This window comes from Aegilops tauschii, chromosome 4 (assembly GCF_002575655.3).
Source record: "Aegilops tauschii subsp. strangulata cultivar AL8/78 chromosome 4, Aet v6.0, whole genome shotgun sequence".
In the NCBI taxonomy this organism is placed as follows: Eukaryota; Viridiplantae; Streptophyta; class Magnoliopsida; order Poales; family Poaceae; genus Aegilops; species Aegilops tauschii.
In genome coordinates, this window is record NC_053038.3 from 196860829 (window position 1) to 196871974 (window position 11146).

Consider the following 11146-nt stretch of genomic DNA (forward strand, 5'->3'; position numbering starts at 1 on the left):
AAGTTTCTAGCATGAATAATCTTATGATCCCTTTGAGCCTGGGTGGCGAACCATAGGATGATCACACGGACGCCTCGGGATCTCCTTGGACAACAAGTTGAGATATGTCACACTCACACACTGCTTCTATTCATCCATCGGGGTACATTTATACAGTTTACAGGAGAGGAAGCAGGGGAACGTGGGAGAGTACAACGGCCTTAGCCGGCTATCGCTACCATGCAGGAGAGGATAAACATGAAGTACGTGGGCTGTTGGAGACGCGCACGACGCGGGCTGCATGGCTAGCCACCTGATGAGAGGGACGTGGGCACGTTCCAACACCCCCCGCAGTCGAAACGTGGGGCTCGTCGATGTTGAGACTGGACCGAAAGTCGAGGAAGACGCCCGTTGGCAGCCCCTTGGTGAAGATGTCGGCGAACTGCGAGCTCGTCGGTACGTGGAGAACACGGATCTCACCCAGTGTCACACGCTCGCGCACGAAGTGAAGGTCGATCTCGATGTGCTTCATGCGTTGGTGTTGCACCGGGTTGCTCGACATGTACACAACACTGATGTTGTCGCAGTAGACGACCGTGGCACGGGATGGCGGTTGGTGGAGCTCGCCAAGTAGTTGGCGTAGCCACACCGACTCGGCGACGGCGTTGGCGACCGCCCTGTACTCAGCCTCGGCGCTCGAACGAGAAACGGTGCTCTGCTGTTTAGATGACCACGTGAGGAGGTTGGAGCCGAGGAAGACACAATAGCCCAAGGTGGACTTGCGCGTGTCGGGGCAGCCGGCCCAGTCGGCGTCGGAGTAAGCCACGAGCTCGGTGCCGGCGTCGCGATGGATCTGAAGGCCAAGGTGAGTTGTGCCACGCAGATACCGAAGAATGCACTTCACGAGCTGGAAGTGGCAGTCGCGGGGGGCATGCATGAACATACAACACTGTTGAACGGCATAAGAGAGATCGGGCCGCGTCAACGTGATGTACTGCAGCGCCCCAGCCAGGCTGCGGTAGAGCGACGGGTCGTGGAAGAGCGGGCCAGTGTCGGTGGAGAGCTTGGCCAGCGTGTCGACCGGAGTGGAGATGGGCTTGCAGTTGAGCATGCCGGCACGGTCGAGGATCTCTAGGGCGTACTGTTCCTGGGAAAGGAACAAGCCACGCGCAGTGGTGGTGACGTTGATGCCGAGGAAGTGGTGGAGCGCGCTGAGGTCGGTCATGGAGAACTCGCGGTGAAGAGCCTGGATGACGGAGTCGAGCACCGCGCCCGAGCTGGCGGTGAGGATGATGTTGTCGACGTAGAGGAGCAGGTACGCGAGGTTAGCACCACGTCGAAGGACGAAGAGCGACGAGTCCGCCCGTGACGCGACGAAGCCAAGGCTCCGCAGGTACGTCGTGAACCTGGTGAACCACGCCCGAGGCGCCTGCTTGAGACCGTAGAGGGAACGGTTCAGCCGGCACACATGCGAAGGCGAGGTGGCGTCGACGAAGCCGGAAGGCTGGTGGCTGTAGACCGTCTCCGCAAGATGGCCGTGGAGGAAGGCGTTCTTCACGTCCAGCTGATGTATGGGCCACGACTTGCCGGCGGCGAGGCTCAGGACAATCCGGACGGTGGCTGGTTTGACCACCGGACTGAAGGTCTCGTCGTAGTCGACGCCGGCCTGTTGCGTGAAGCCGCGAAGCACCCACCGCGCCTTGTACCGGGCGAGAGTGCCGTCCGGATGAAACTTGTGCTGGAAAATCCACTTCCCTGTAACGACATTGGCACCTGCGGGACGAGACACTAAACACCAAGTATTATTCTGCATCAGTGTGTTATACTCCTCTAGCATCGCAGCATCTAGTTGGGGTCTCGAAGGGCAGCGCGATAGGAAGAGGGGATAGGACTGATGGAAGGCGTCGAGGCATGAAGTGCTTTTGGCTGTGCAAAGCCGGACTTGCTACGGGTGCGCATGCTATGGAGATTAGCCGGTGGTGTGACCGGAACGGCGCGCGGTGGTAGAGGGGCTGCAGGGAGTGGAGTGGCTGGGACAGTTGGCGCGCATGTAGTGGCTGCATGGGAGCTGTCCGAGGCGGTAATTGGTGGAGTGGTGGGGCTGCATGCAGGTGGAGTGGAGCGAGGCACGCGGGGCGAGGTGGCCAGGGGGCTGGCTGGCGTGGGCGGCGGGTCCCGCGGGCTAGCAGGGGAGATGCGCGCGGGGGTTGGCGGCCGAGTGGATCGCGCGGGGGTTGGTGGCGGGTCCCGCGGGCCGATTGGAGCTGGGCGGGGCGGCCGGATTGGCTCGAGGGCGCGCGGGGATCCCGATGGCTGGTACGAGGTAGGGGCGCGGGATACGGGGTGGATGAGGCTGGGATCTTCTGTGGCCAGGGGAGGTGCGGAGGAGCGTGGGTGATCGGCAGAGAAGTAGGGGAAAATGCTCTCGTCGAACGTGACATGCCGAGAAATAATCACCTTGCGAGTGGACAAATCCAGGCATCTATAGCCCTTGTGCTCTAAAGGATACCCAAGGAAAACACAACGAGATGAGCGGGGAGCGAGCTTATGTGAACTAGTAGCGATGGTGTTGGGAAAGCACAAACACCCAAAGGCACGCATGTGGTCGTATGTGGGATGCTGGCCAAGAAGAGCGAAGTGAGGAGTCACGAAGTTGATGGCTGAGGAGGGACGACGGTTGAGGATGTAGGTGGCGGTATGGAGCGCTTCGACCCAAAAAGGGGGTGGGAGGTGTGCGTGGATGAGGAGCACACGGAGTACGTCGTTGGTGGTGCGTATGAGGCGCTCAGCTTTCCCGTTTTGTGGTGAGGTGTGCGGGCAAGATAAACGGAAGGAGACACCGTTTTTGGAGAAGAGCTCACGCAAGGAAGTAGTGAGGAACTCGCCACCGTTGTCGCATTGCATACATTGAATCGTGACGTGAAATTGGGTAAGAACATACGCAAAGAAGCGAGTGATGGTGTCGGCGGTGTCGGATTTGTTACGCAATGGAAACGTCCAGGAGTAGTGGGAGTAGTCATCAAGAAGCACTAGATAATACTGAAAACCAGAGAAACTATGCACCGGCGAGGTCCACAAGTCACAATGTATTAATTGGAAAGGCATGCTTGTTTTAGTAATGGAATGGGAAAAAGGCAGTCGAGGCTGCTTGCCAAGTTTACATGATGAGCAAACGGAAGTGCTAGGCATAGTTTTATTACAATTGGGAAGAAAATCACGTGCGAGAATGGAAACTGATTTATTGCTAGCATGCCCTAAACGAAGATGCCATATGTCATCGGTGGCGACGGAGAGCACTGCTTGAACGCCGGAGTTGTTGAAGAAAGGATAGAGGTCCCCATGGCTATTGGACCTCATGATTAGCTTCCCCGTGGCTAGGTCCTTCACGGAAAAACCGAACGGGTCAAATGTGATGGAGCAAAAATTATCTTGAGTGAAACGACGTACAGAAATCAAGTTCTTGATAATAGTAGGAGATATAAGTACGTCATTCAGTGCAAAATTTGAAAGAGAGGTAGAACCTATGGCTGTAATGGGGAGACGAGAACCGTTGCCTACTAAGATGCCAGAGGAATGACGCAATGAGGGAGAACCATACGAGGTGAGGAGGTCCGTCTTACCAGCGACGTGCGACGTAGCGCCCGTGTCGAGGAACCAGTCCGGCGTGCCGCCGGCATGCTGCTGCTGCATGGAGAGGCCCTGGAGAGCAGCGTACAGCTGATTATACTGCTCCCAGGTAGGCCCGCTGGAAGACGTCGAGGGCACGGGGTAGGCCTGATGCGGTGCAGGAGGACGTGGGCCTAGGACGCCGGCGGCGTTCGGCGCAGCCCAAGGGGCCCGTGGTGCAGGCAGGCCGGGGAGGAGGGCGCCGTATGGAGCGAAGAAGCCAGTCGGGGGCTGCGGCCCGGCTGGAGCGGCGCTGCGCCCAGCGGGAGCGCCACCAGACGACTGGCCGCCGCGGCCGCGGCCACGACCACGCCCACGCCCACGCGAGCCACTGCCCCTGTCTCCCGTGGGAGATGCAGCGGCGCCCTTGCCCTTGTTGACGGAGTCGCTGCCTGATCCGCGATCAGGGGAGAGAGAGGAGCCACCACTCGGCTCGTGCCCGATGGTGAGTGCAGCGGCGGGGAGTTCCGGACGGCCGTCCAGCCGAGCCCGCTCGTTGGCAGAGATCTCCTCCATGAGGAGGCGAGAGCAGGCCTGCACGAAGGTGGGGAACGACGACTGCATCGGGAGGAGCGTCGCCATGATCTGAAACTTGCGGTTGAGGCCGCGGATGAGCTGGAGCGTGAGGGCCTGATCGGAGATGTGCTCGCCGACGTCCTCGAGAGCGTCAGCCAGGGACTTGAGCCTCCGGCTGTATTCGGCGACGGAGAGGTCGCCCTGGACGAGGTTCCGGAACTCGGCGCCGAGGACGACGGCGCGGCCCGGCTGATTGTCCATGAAGAGGACGTGGAGCTGGGTCCAGATGTCGTAGGCGGTGCTGTCCGGGGATGCCACGACGTCCATGAGCTCCTCGGCGACGACGCCGTGCATCCACAACACCATGGACAAGTCGTCGTTGCGCCACACGGCGCTCTGGCCGAGCGGCTCGGTGGCGGCGTCGAGATGATGCTGAACCTCATGTTTGCAAGCGATGATGTAAAAGAGTTGACGCCAGCGCGAGTAGTTACCGGACTCGAGGTGAAGCTTGCTTGTGAAGTAGTGCGCGATGGAGGGCGGGAGGCCGGCAGCGGAGAAGGACCGGCGTCGGAGCGCCCCGGGCCGAGGTGGGTGACGATGGCGTTGCCGGGGCCGCCCAGCGTGAGGCGCGGGACGGGGGTGCTGCCGGCGGTGCGCAGGACGCCTGCGGCTGGCTGGACAGAGGGCGCCGAACGGGGCGCCGAGGAAGGAGCCGCGACGCCGTCAGGGACGGGCGTCTTGCCCAGGTCGCCGAGGTGCGCACGACGGGTCGCAGGGGTGGTGGTGACCGCGGCAGCGGGAGCTGCCTGAGAAGGTGCAGCCGCAGCGGGAGCGACCGCGGCGACGGGAACGGCGGCGAACGGAGCGGACGCCGGCGCGTCAAAGTCGTCCGAGCGGGTGCGGCGGAGAAGACGATGCATGGCGGAAGCGTTGAGAGAAAGAAGGATCGGGGTGCTGGTATCTGATACCAAGTTGAGATATGTCACACTCACACACAGCTTCTATTCATCCATCGGGGTACATTTATACAGTTTACAGGAGAGGAAGCAGGGGAACGTGGGAGAGTACAACGGCCTTAGCCGGCTATCGCTACCATGCAGGAGAGGATAAACATGAAGTACGTGGACTGTTGGAGACGCGCACGACGCGGGCTGCATGGCTAGCCACCTGACGAGAGGGACGTGGGCACGTTCCAACACAACACTGGATTCCCCAGGTGCCCACAAACAATGCACCTAGATGTGTATTAAAGTAGCCACCTTAAATAAACCCTTAATTCATAATGATCTGACATCTGTCATGAATCACTCAACCAATCCTCGTCTATGAGCATAGCATAGCAGTATAAGCATAACGTAGAAGTAACTCCTAGGGTTTGAAATAAAGGGCAATATGTTCTACCTCATCATCTACTTCCCAATACCCACAAGTTAATCACATCCTAATCATGCAGTGTTTGAGGATTGTAACTAATGCATAAAAAATGGATAATAAAGAACTATGATCAATGAGTTACTTGCCTTGCTGACGATCTGCAAACCCTGAGACTCGTAGTAGCACGCTTCGCACTCCGGGAATTCTATCGCAAACAAACAATAGCATACATAAGCACTTAAGCATAGATGCAAGGGTAAAACTCAAATAAGAAGATCCAATCTGAAAGTTCAACTGAAGAGTTTCGATTTGCAAGAAGAATCGATCAAATCGAAGGTACGGAACTGAAACTACGATCAACAGAAGTTTCAAATTCAAATCTGCTTGAAACCAAATTTTGAATTATCCAAACCTTGTTCAAGTTGATTAACTGGAAAGAGGGGCCCGAGACGAAGATTTAGGCGTTGGTTTCACTGGATTTGGACGAACGGTTAAAAGGTTGCGAGGGTTTGAAGATCATGGGCTAATCTGTGATAAAAATAATCGCAGATAGGTCCCTGGCCGAAAATAAAATAAAAAGAAAAAGACTACGGCGCGAACATCCGCTAACAGAGGCAAATGAACGGATTCGTTCGTTAAAACGAACTAATGAACGAACGTTCGCAAAATAAACTAAACCGAGAAAACTGATCTAATAAAAACCGAACTGGGGTTTTAAAAGAAACCGAACAGTTTATACCTAAAACCGAAAAAAATGGCGGCAACGAAGTCAATGGCGGCGGCGGGATTTCGGCGGGCAGCGGCGTGATCCGGCGAGCGGGGCGGCATGCGGCGGCGTGGACGACGGCGGCGCGGGCGCCGGGCTGCGGGGTGGGGCGCGGCGCGGCGGCAGGCGGCGGTGGAGGCGAGAGGGCTCGGGCGGCGGCGTTTATAAAGGGGCCCGGGGGGCTCTGACTTGGGGCAAGGGGCGCGCGGGACGGCGACGACCCGGACTCTCACCGGAGTCCGGCGCGGGCACGGCTCGCGGAGGCGGTGCGGCGGCTGGGTCGGCCCTGTTCGGCCGCGAACTTTTTTCAAAATAAATTCCGCCAAAAGAAAAATCCTAAATAAATATATAAAAAAATTCTAAAAATGCGAAAAACAATTTTTGCCGTCTAAATAAAATATTTAGAACAAAGTGAACATTTTTCTGGCCTAAAAATATAATTTGAAAAATGCATATTTTTGTAATTCAAATAAAATAGCAATAAAATTCCAAATAAAATATTTATTTGATTTTAACATTTTTATTCCAATATTTCTTTTATTTTGGAGAAGTCATTTTATCTCCTCTCTTTTATTTGTATAGTGGAAATATTTCGGAGAGAAAAATTATTAAAACCAAAATGATCCTCTTTTCAAATTTGAGAAAATTTAAATATGAAAATGAATGAAATCCCCAACTCTCTCCGTGGGTCCTTGAGTTGCTTAATATTTCAAGGATCACAAACAAAATGCAAATAAAATATGATATGCATATTATGACCTATGTATAACATCCAAATTGAAAATTTGGGATGTTACAAGTATCTAAACAGGATGACATGACAATACTATATGATGTCTTTCTAAAATAGGTTGGGATGAAATAATTCACATACATGTTGTCTAAGTATACAGGATGGCATGATACAATTGACATAATTGATTCATATACTAAGCAGCTGGCACTCACATGTATGATCTCTAAACTAAGCAGATGGAATTCAATATTGTGCATATGATGTCTAAACTAAGCAATGCAAGACACCATATGCATGATATGATAAATATAAACATTGCAACTTAGAGCATACACCTCAGGTGGGATATAGGACTGGTCATCTATCTCTGAATCCTCCTCTGAGGAGCTCCCTGTAACCATTGAGATATATGCTTCAACAGGTACCATTGCCTGCTCTAAAGACCTTGTTTTCACTCCTGATTTTTCCATAACCGGCTCAAATGGCTGATACACATGAAGAGTAGTTCAACATACACAGATTGTCGACAAATGGAATACGTAATGAAAAAAAAGATGGCATCAGATAATTCACATATATGATGCCTGGCTACATGGCGGTGCATAATTCACATATAGGATAACTGGCTGAAAAACATGGCATTGCATAATTCACATATCTGATATAGAAAGCAAACATGAGGCATTCACACAAAGCATGTCTAATCTAAGCAGATGGCATGGCAATGCAAGACACCATATGCATGATATGAGCAATATAACCCTGCCAAGTTAAAGCATGCACCTCAGGGGGGATACGACTGGTCATCTATCTTTGAATCCTCCTCTGAGGAGCTATCTGTAACCAGCAAGAAATCTGCATCGACAGGTAGCACTGACTGCTCAGAAGACCTTGTTTTCACTCCAGATTTTCCCATGACCGACTCAAATGGCTGATGCATAGGAAGAGTAGATGAATGTATAAACATTGTTGACAAATGGAATACATTATGAAAAAAATATGGCACGATCAATTCACATATACGATGACTGGCTAAACAGGATGGCATTGCATGATTCACGTATATGATGCCTGGCTAAAGAAGATGGGATTGCATAATTCCCATATACTCCCTCCGTTCCTAAATATTTGTCTTTTTAGAGATTTCAAATGGACTACCACATACAAATGTATATAGACATATTTTAGAGTGTAGATTCACTCATTTTGCTCCATATGTAGTCACTTGTTGAAATCTCTAAAAAGACAAATATTTAGGAACGGTGGGAGTATGATATAGAAACCAAACAAGTGGCATTCACACAAAGCAAATCTAAACTAAGCTGATGACATATAAGATGTATAATGTAAGCAATGCGAGGCGCCATATGCATGATATGATCAACATCAGCATGCCAGGTTAGAGCAAACACCTCAGGTGGTAAATAGGAGTGGTCGGCTCCCTCTGAATCCCCATCTGAACAGTTATCTTCCTCTGGAATACAATCTGGAATGGCGGGAGGGGGGCACTTCGCCCACCATGGAGCGCTGTCTGCATGACATTATATTCCCACGCAACGGTCTTCTGTTTTTCTCTGCATGTTCAGTACGATTGTGTACAATAACTGACATGCATGATAAAAAAAATAGTTAGATTTTGTAAGGCCTAAGGGGTGCATGCAGAAATCAAGACTGATGGTAGCAAATGAGTGGATAGATCCAAAACTAATGATAATAGGTAGATTATAGCTTCATTTTTAAAAAGATAGAGAATGGAGCATCTACTATTTGTTGCCCACCCAACATGAGCCACATAGAAGACCCCAGATGAACCAGATAGTAGACATATACTATTCATTGCTGCCTCGATATGAGACCCATGGGCATTTTAAAACTCAAGTTTGAATGATAAAGTAGCAGGTAATAATAACCGATGTATAACGTAAGCAAACACAAAAGACTACGACCTCTCTTCCGGAACTGTGTAGTCCTCAGGTTCATCTGCTCAGTCGATGATGGTAATGCAGTTGGCGTGGCTGCCGGCAATGGGGAAGATGATTTGAGGCAGCGAAAGAAAGTCTACGGGGGGAACCTTTGCTGCATTGAACATTTCTGTCGATGGTGCACCTCAGGTGGGGTGGATGATGGCACGGCAGGAGCAGGACATAACACACAGAGTTTTCTTTGACGCCTATCTGAAAATGAAGTATATCTGTAAGGGCTCCTTAGAATTGGAGGACTCTATAAACGCAGGCACAGGAAAAACACAGGAGTAGGATAGGAATGCACGTGCAAAACTGAGCATTTGGAAACATAGGATTTCTGTCAACCTGGGTGTTTGGTTCACATGAATTGGAAGAACACAGGAATGGAGAAACATGGTCAAATTAAAGTCAAACCACGTGAAAATGAAAAAATAAGAATCTTATTATGCCAGTAATGCAATTAGTCCTGTTCTTCATGCATATTAATTTGAAAAGGACGTCCAAGTGGATATTAAAATTCCTACGTTTTTTCTTTGAAAGAGACACCAAAGGAAAAAAATCCTCCAGTTTTGCTTTGCTCCACTCCTTCTAACCAAATGCACGAATAGTAGTACCATAGTAGTTCCATAGCAAAGGATCCCTGAGGGATCGACATGAATGCAGAGTAACAAAGTGATGCAACAAGTGTACAACCTCTTTGGCATAGCCTTGTCGACCTCAACATCATTGGGTTGGACGTGGAGGATAGTGATGCTTGTGTGACTGTCGGAGGCGGGGAAGAAGATCTGAGGCCTCTGGAAATGGTGCCGAGGGTACTGCTCCGCAGTGATCGACGGTTCCGTCATTGGAGCAGCTTCGATGAGGTGTACGGCGATGAGGCTGAAGCAGGACAAGACATACAACGTTAATATGAAGTGGGACTCTAATATCATCTACAATAGATGATGTAAAATACATCACCAAAAAGTGCTAGATGTAAAACGCATCAGCCGCGCCACGGCCGCTCCGATAGATGCTGTAAATACTGTTCACTCTGAACTTAACTGAAGAAACTAAACTTTATAGTCGAAACTGAATTTTATTGTCGAAACTGATTGAACTAGTAGCAGAGCATTGCAATAGATGTATAGGGCATTCGAGCACTAGTAGCAGAGAAGCAGTGATCTAAATCAGCAGACGCTCTAGCAGGGAACGCACTAGCAGAGAGCAAGTCGTGCAGCAGCACCGCGAGCGAGTGCTAAAGCAGCAACTCCTGTAGCTGCCAAAGGTCGCGCAGCAGCAGCAGCAGCGTGAGCGAGAGCAAGAGTAGAGCAGTAGCACGAAAGAGAGCAAGAGCGGAGCAGCAGCGCTACCGACAGCAATAGCAGAGAGGAGCAGCAGCACAAACGAAAGCAAGGGCAGTGCAGCAGCGCGACCGACGGCAAGAAAAGAGCCACAACGCGAGTGAGAGCCGGAGCAGCAGCACGAGCGAGAGCCAGAGCAGCTGCAGCTAGTGCCGGTGTGGAAGTCGCCGCCGAGGAAGCAACAACATGGGGGAGAGATGCCGTGGAGGAAGTGGCCAGCGACGACGCCGTCGATGGAGACCCGCCATGGCTGCTCGGTATCAAGCACCGGCAGCCCCATGAGATCGAATACAAGATAAAATGCAGCGGTGAGTGTAGAACCTCCTTGGTGGCGCTGAGTGGGCCTCGGCTTCATCGAAGGAATTGGTGAGGGTGCTGCGGTTCCGGTGGGGCAGGTCAAGACGATGCTGTGGGGATGGAGGTGGCGCGATAGACGTGGTGAACGTCGGGGCAACTCCTAGGAGGTGGAGGACGGGGCGGCTGATCCGGCGGGACGACGAGATCAACGATGGATCCTCATCCGGTGCGGTGGATGAGCGATGGCGAGCTATTGCAGTGGACGACGTCGTCGGGGAAGAGTCTCCGCCTGGGCGGCGGTTGGGAGGCCGACGTAGGAGCGTGGGGTTTCGCGGGTTTTGGCGGCCTCGGTGTACGAATGGGGGACAAAGGGGAAGGTAGGGGGAGCCATGGCTTAGGGACGCGCTTGTCCGAAATGTAGGGTAAGTTACCAGCGTACCCCCATCGGTTTTGACACCGCGACATCGAGCCGGCATTTCTGGCTGAGGGGTAGAAGGGGGATTTC

At 52.2% G+C, this 11146-nt stretch overlaps 1 protein-coding gene across 1 annotated transcript; it reads right to left on the reverse strand.

Annotated features, from left to right (window-relative positions):
- Positions 1–214: 214 nt before the first annotated feature.
- Positions 215–5081, reverse strand: LOC141021752 (uncharacterized). The gene is made up of 3 exons (XM_073497610.1): positions 4653–5081; positions 3198–4593; positions 215–1752 (listed from the first exon to the last, which is right to left on the reverse strand). Exons 1-3 carry the CDS (start codon positions 5079–5081, stop codon positions 215–217), a joined length of 3363 nt encoding a protein of 1120 aa, XP_073353711.1.
- Positions 5082–11146: the final 6065 nt, after the last annotated feature.

Bases quoted from the DNA above. Each gene is read 5' to 3' on its own strand.
- LOC141021752 (XM_073497610.1), bottom strand. From the start codon at position 5,081: ATGCATCGTCTTCTCCGCCGCACCCGCTCGGACGACTTTGACGCGCCG. The intron at 4,594-4,652 runs GTAACTACTCGC...CATGAGGTTCAG, and splicing joins CAAGCTTCACCTCGAGTCCG to CATCATCTCGACGCCGCCAC. The intron at 1,753-3,197 runs GTGATTTTCTTC...CTCGTCCCGCAG, and splicing joins ATCAGTTTCCATTCTCGCAC to GTGCCAATGTCGTTACAGGG.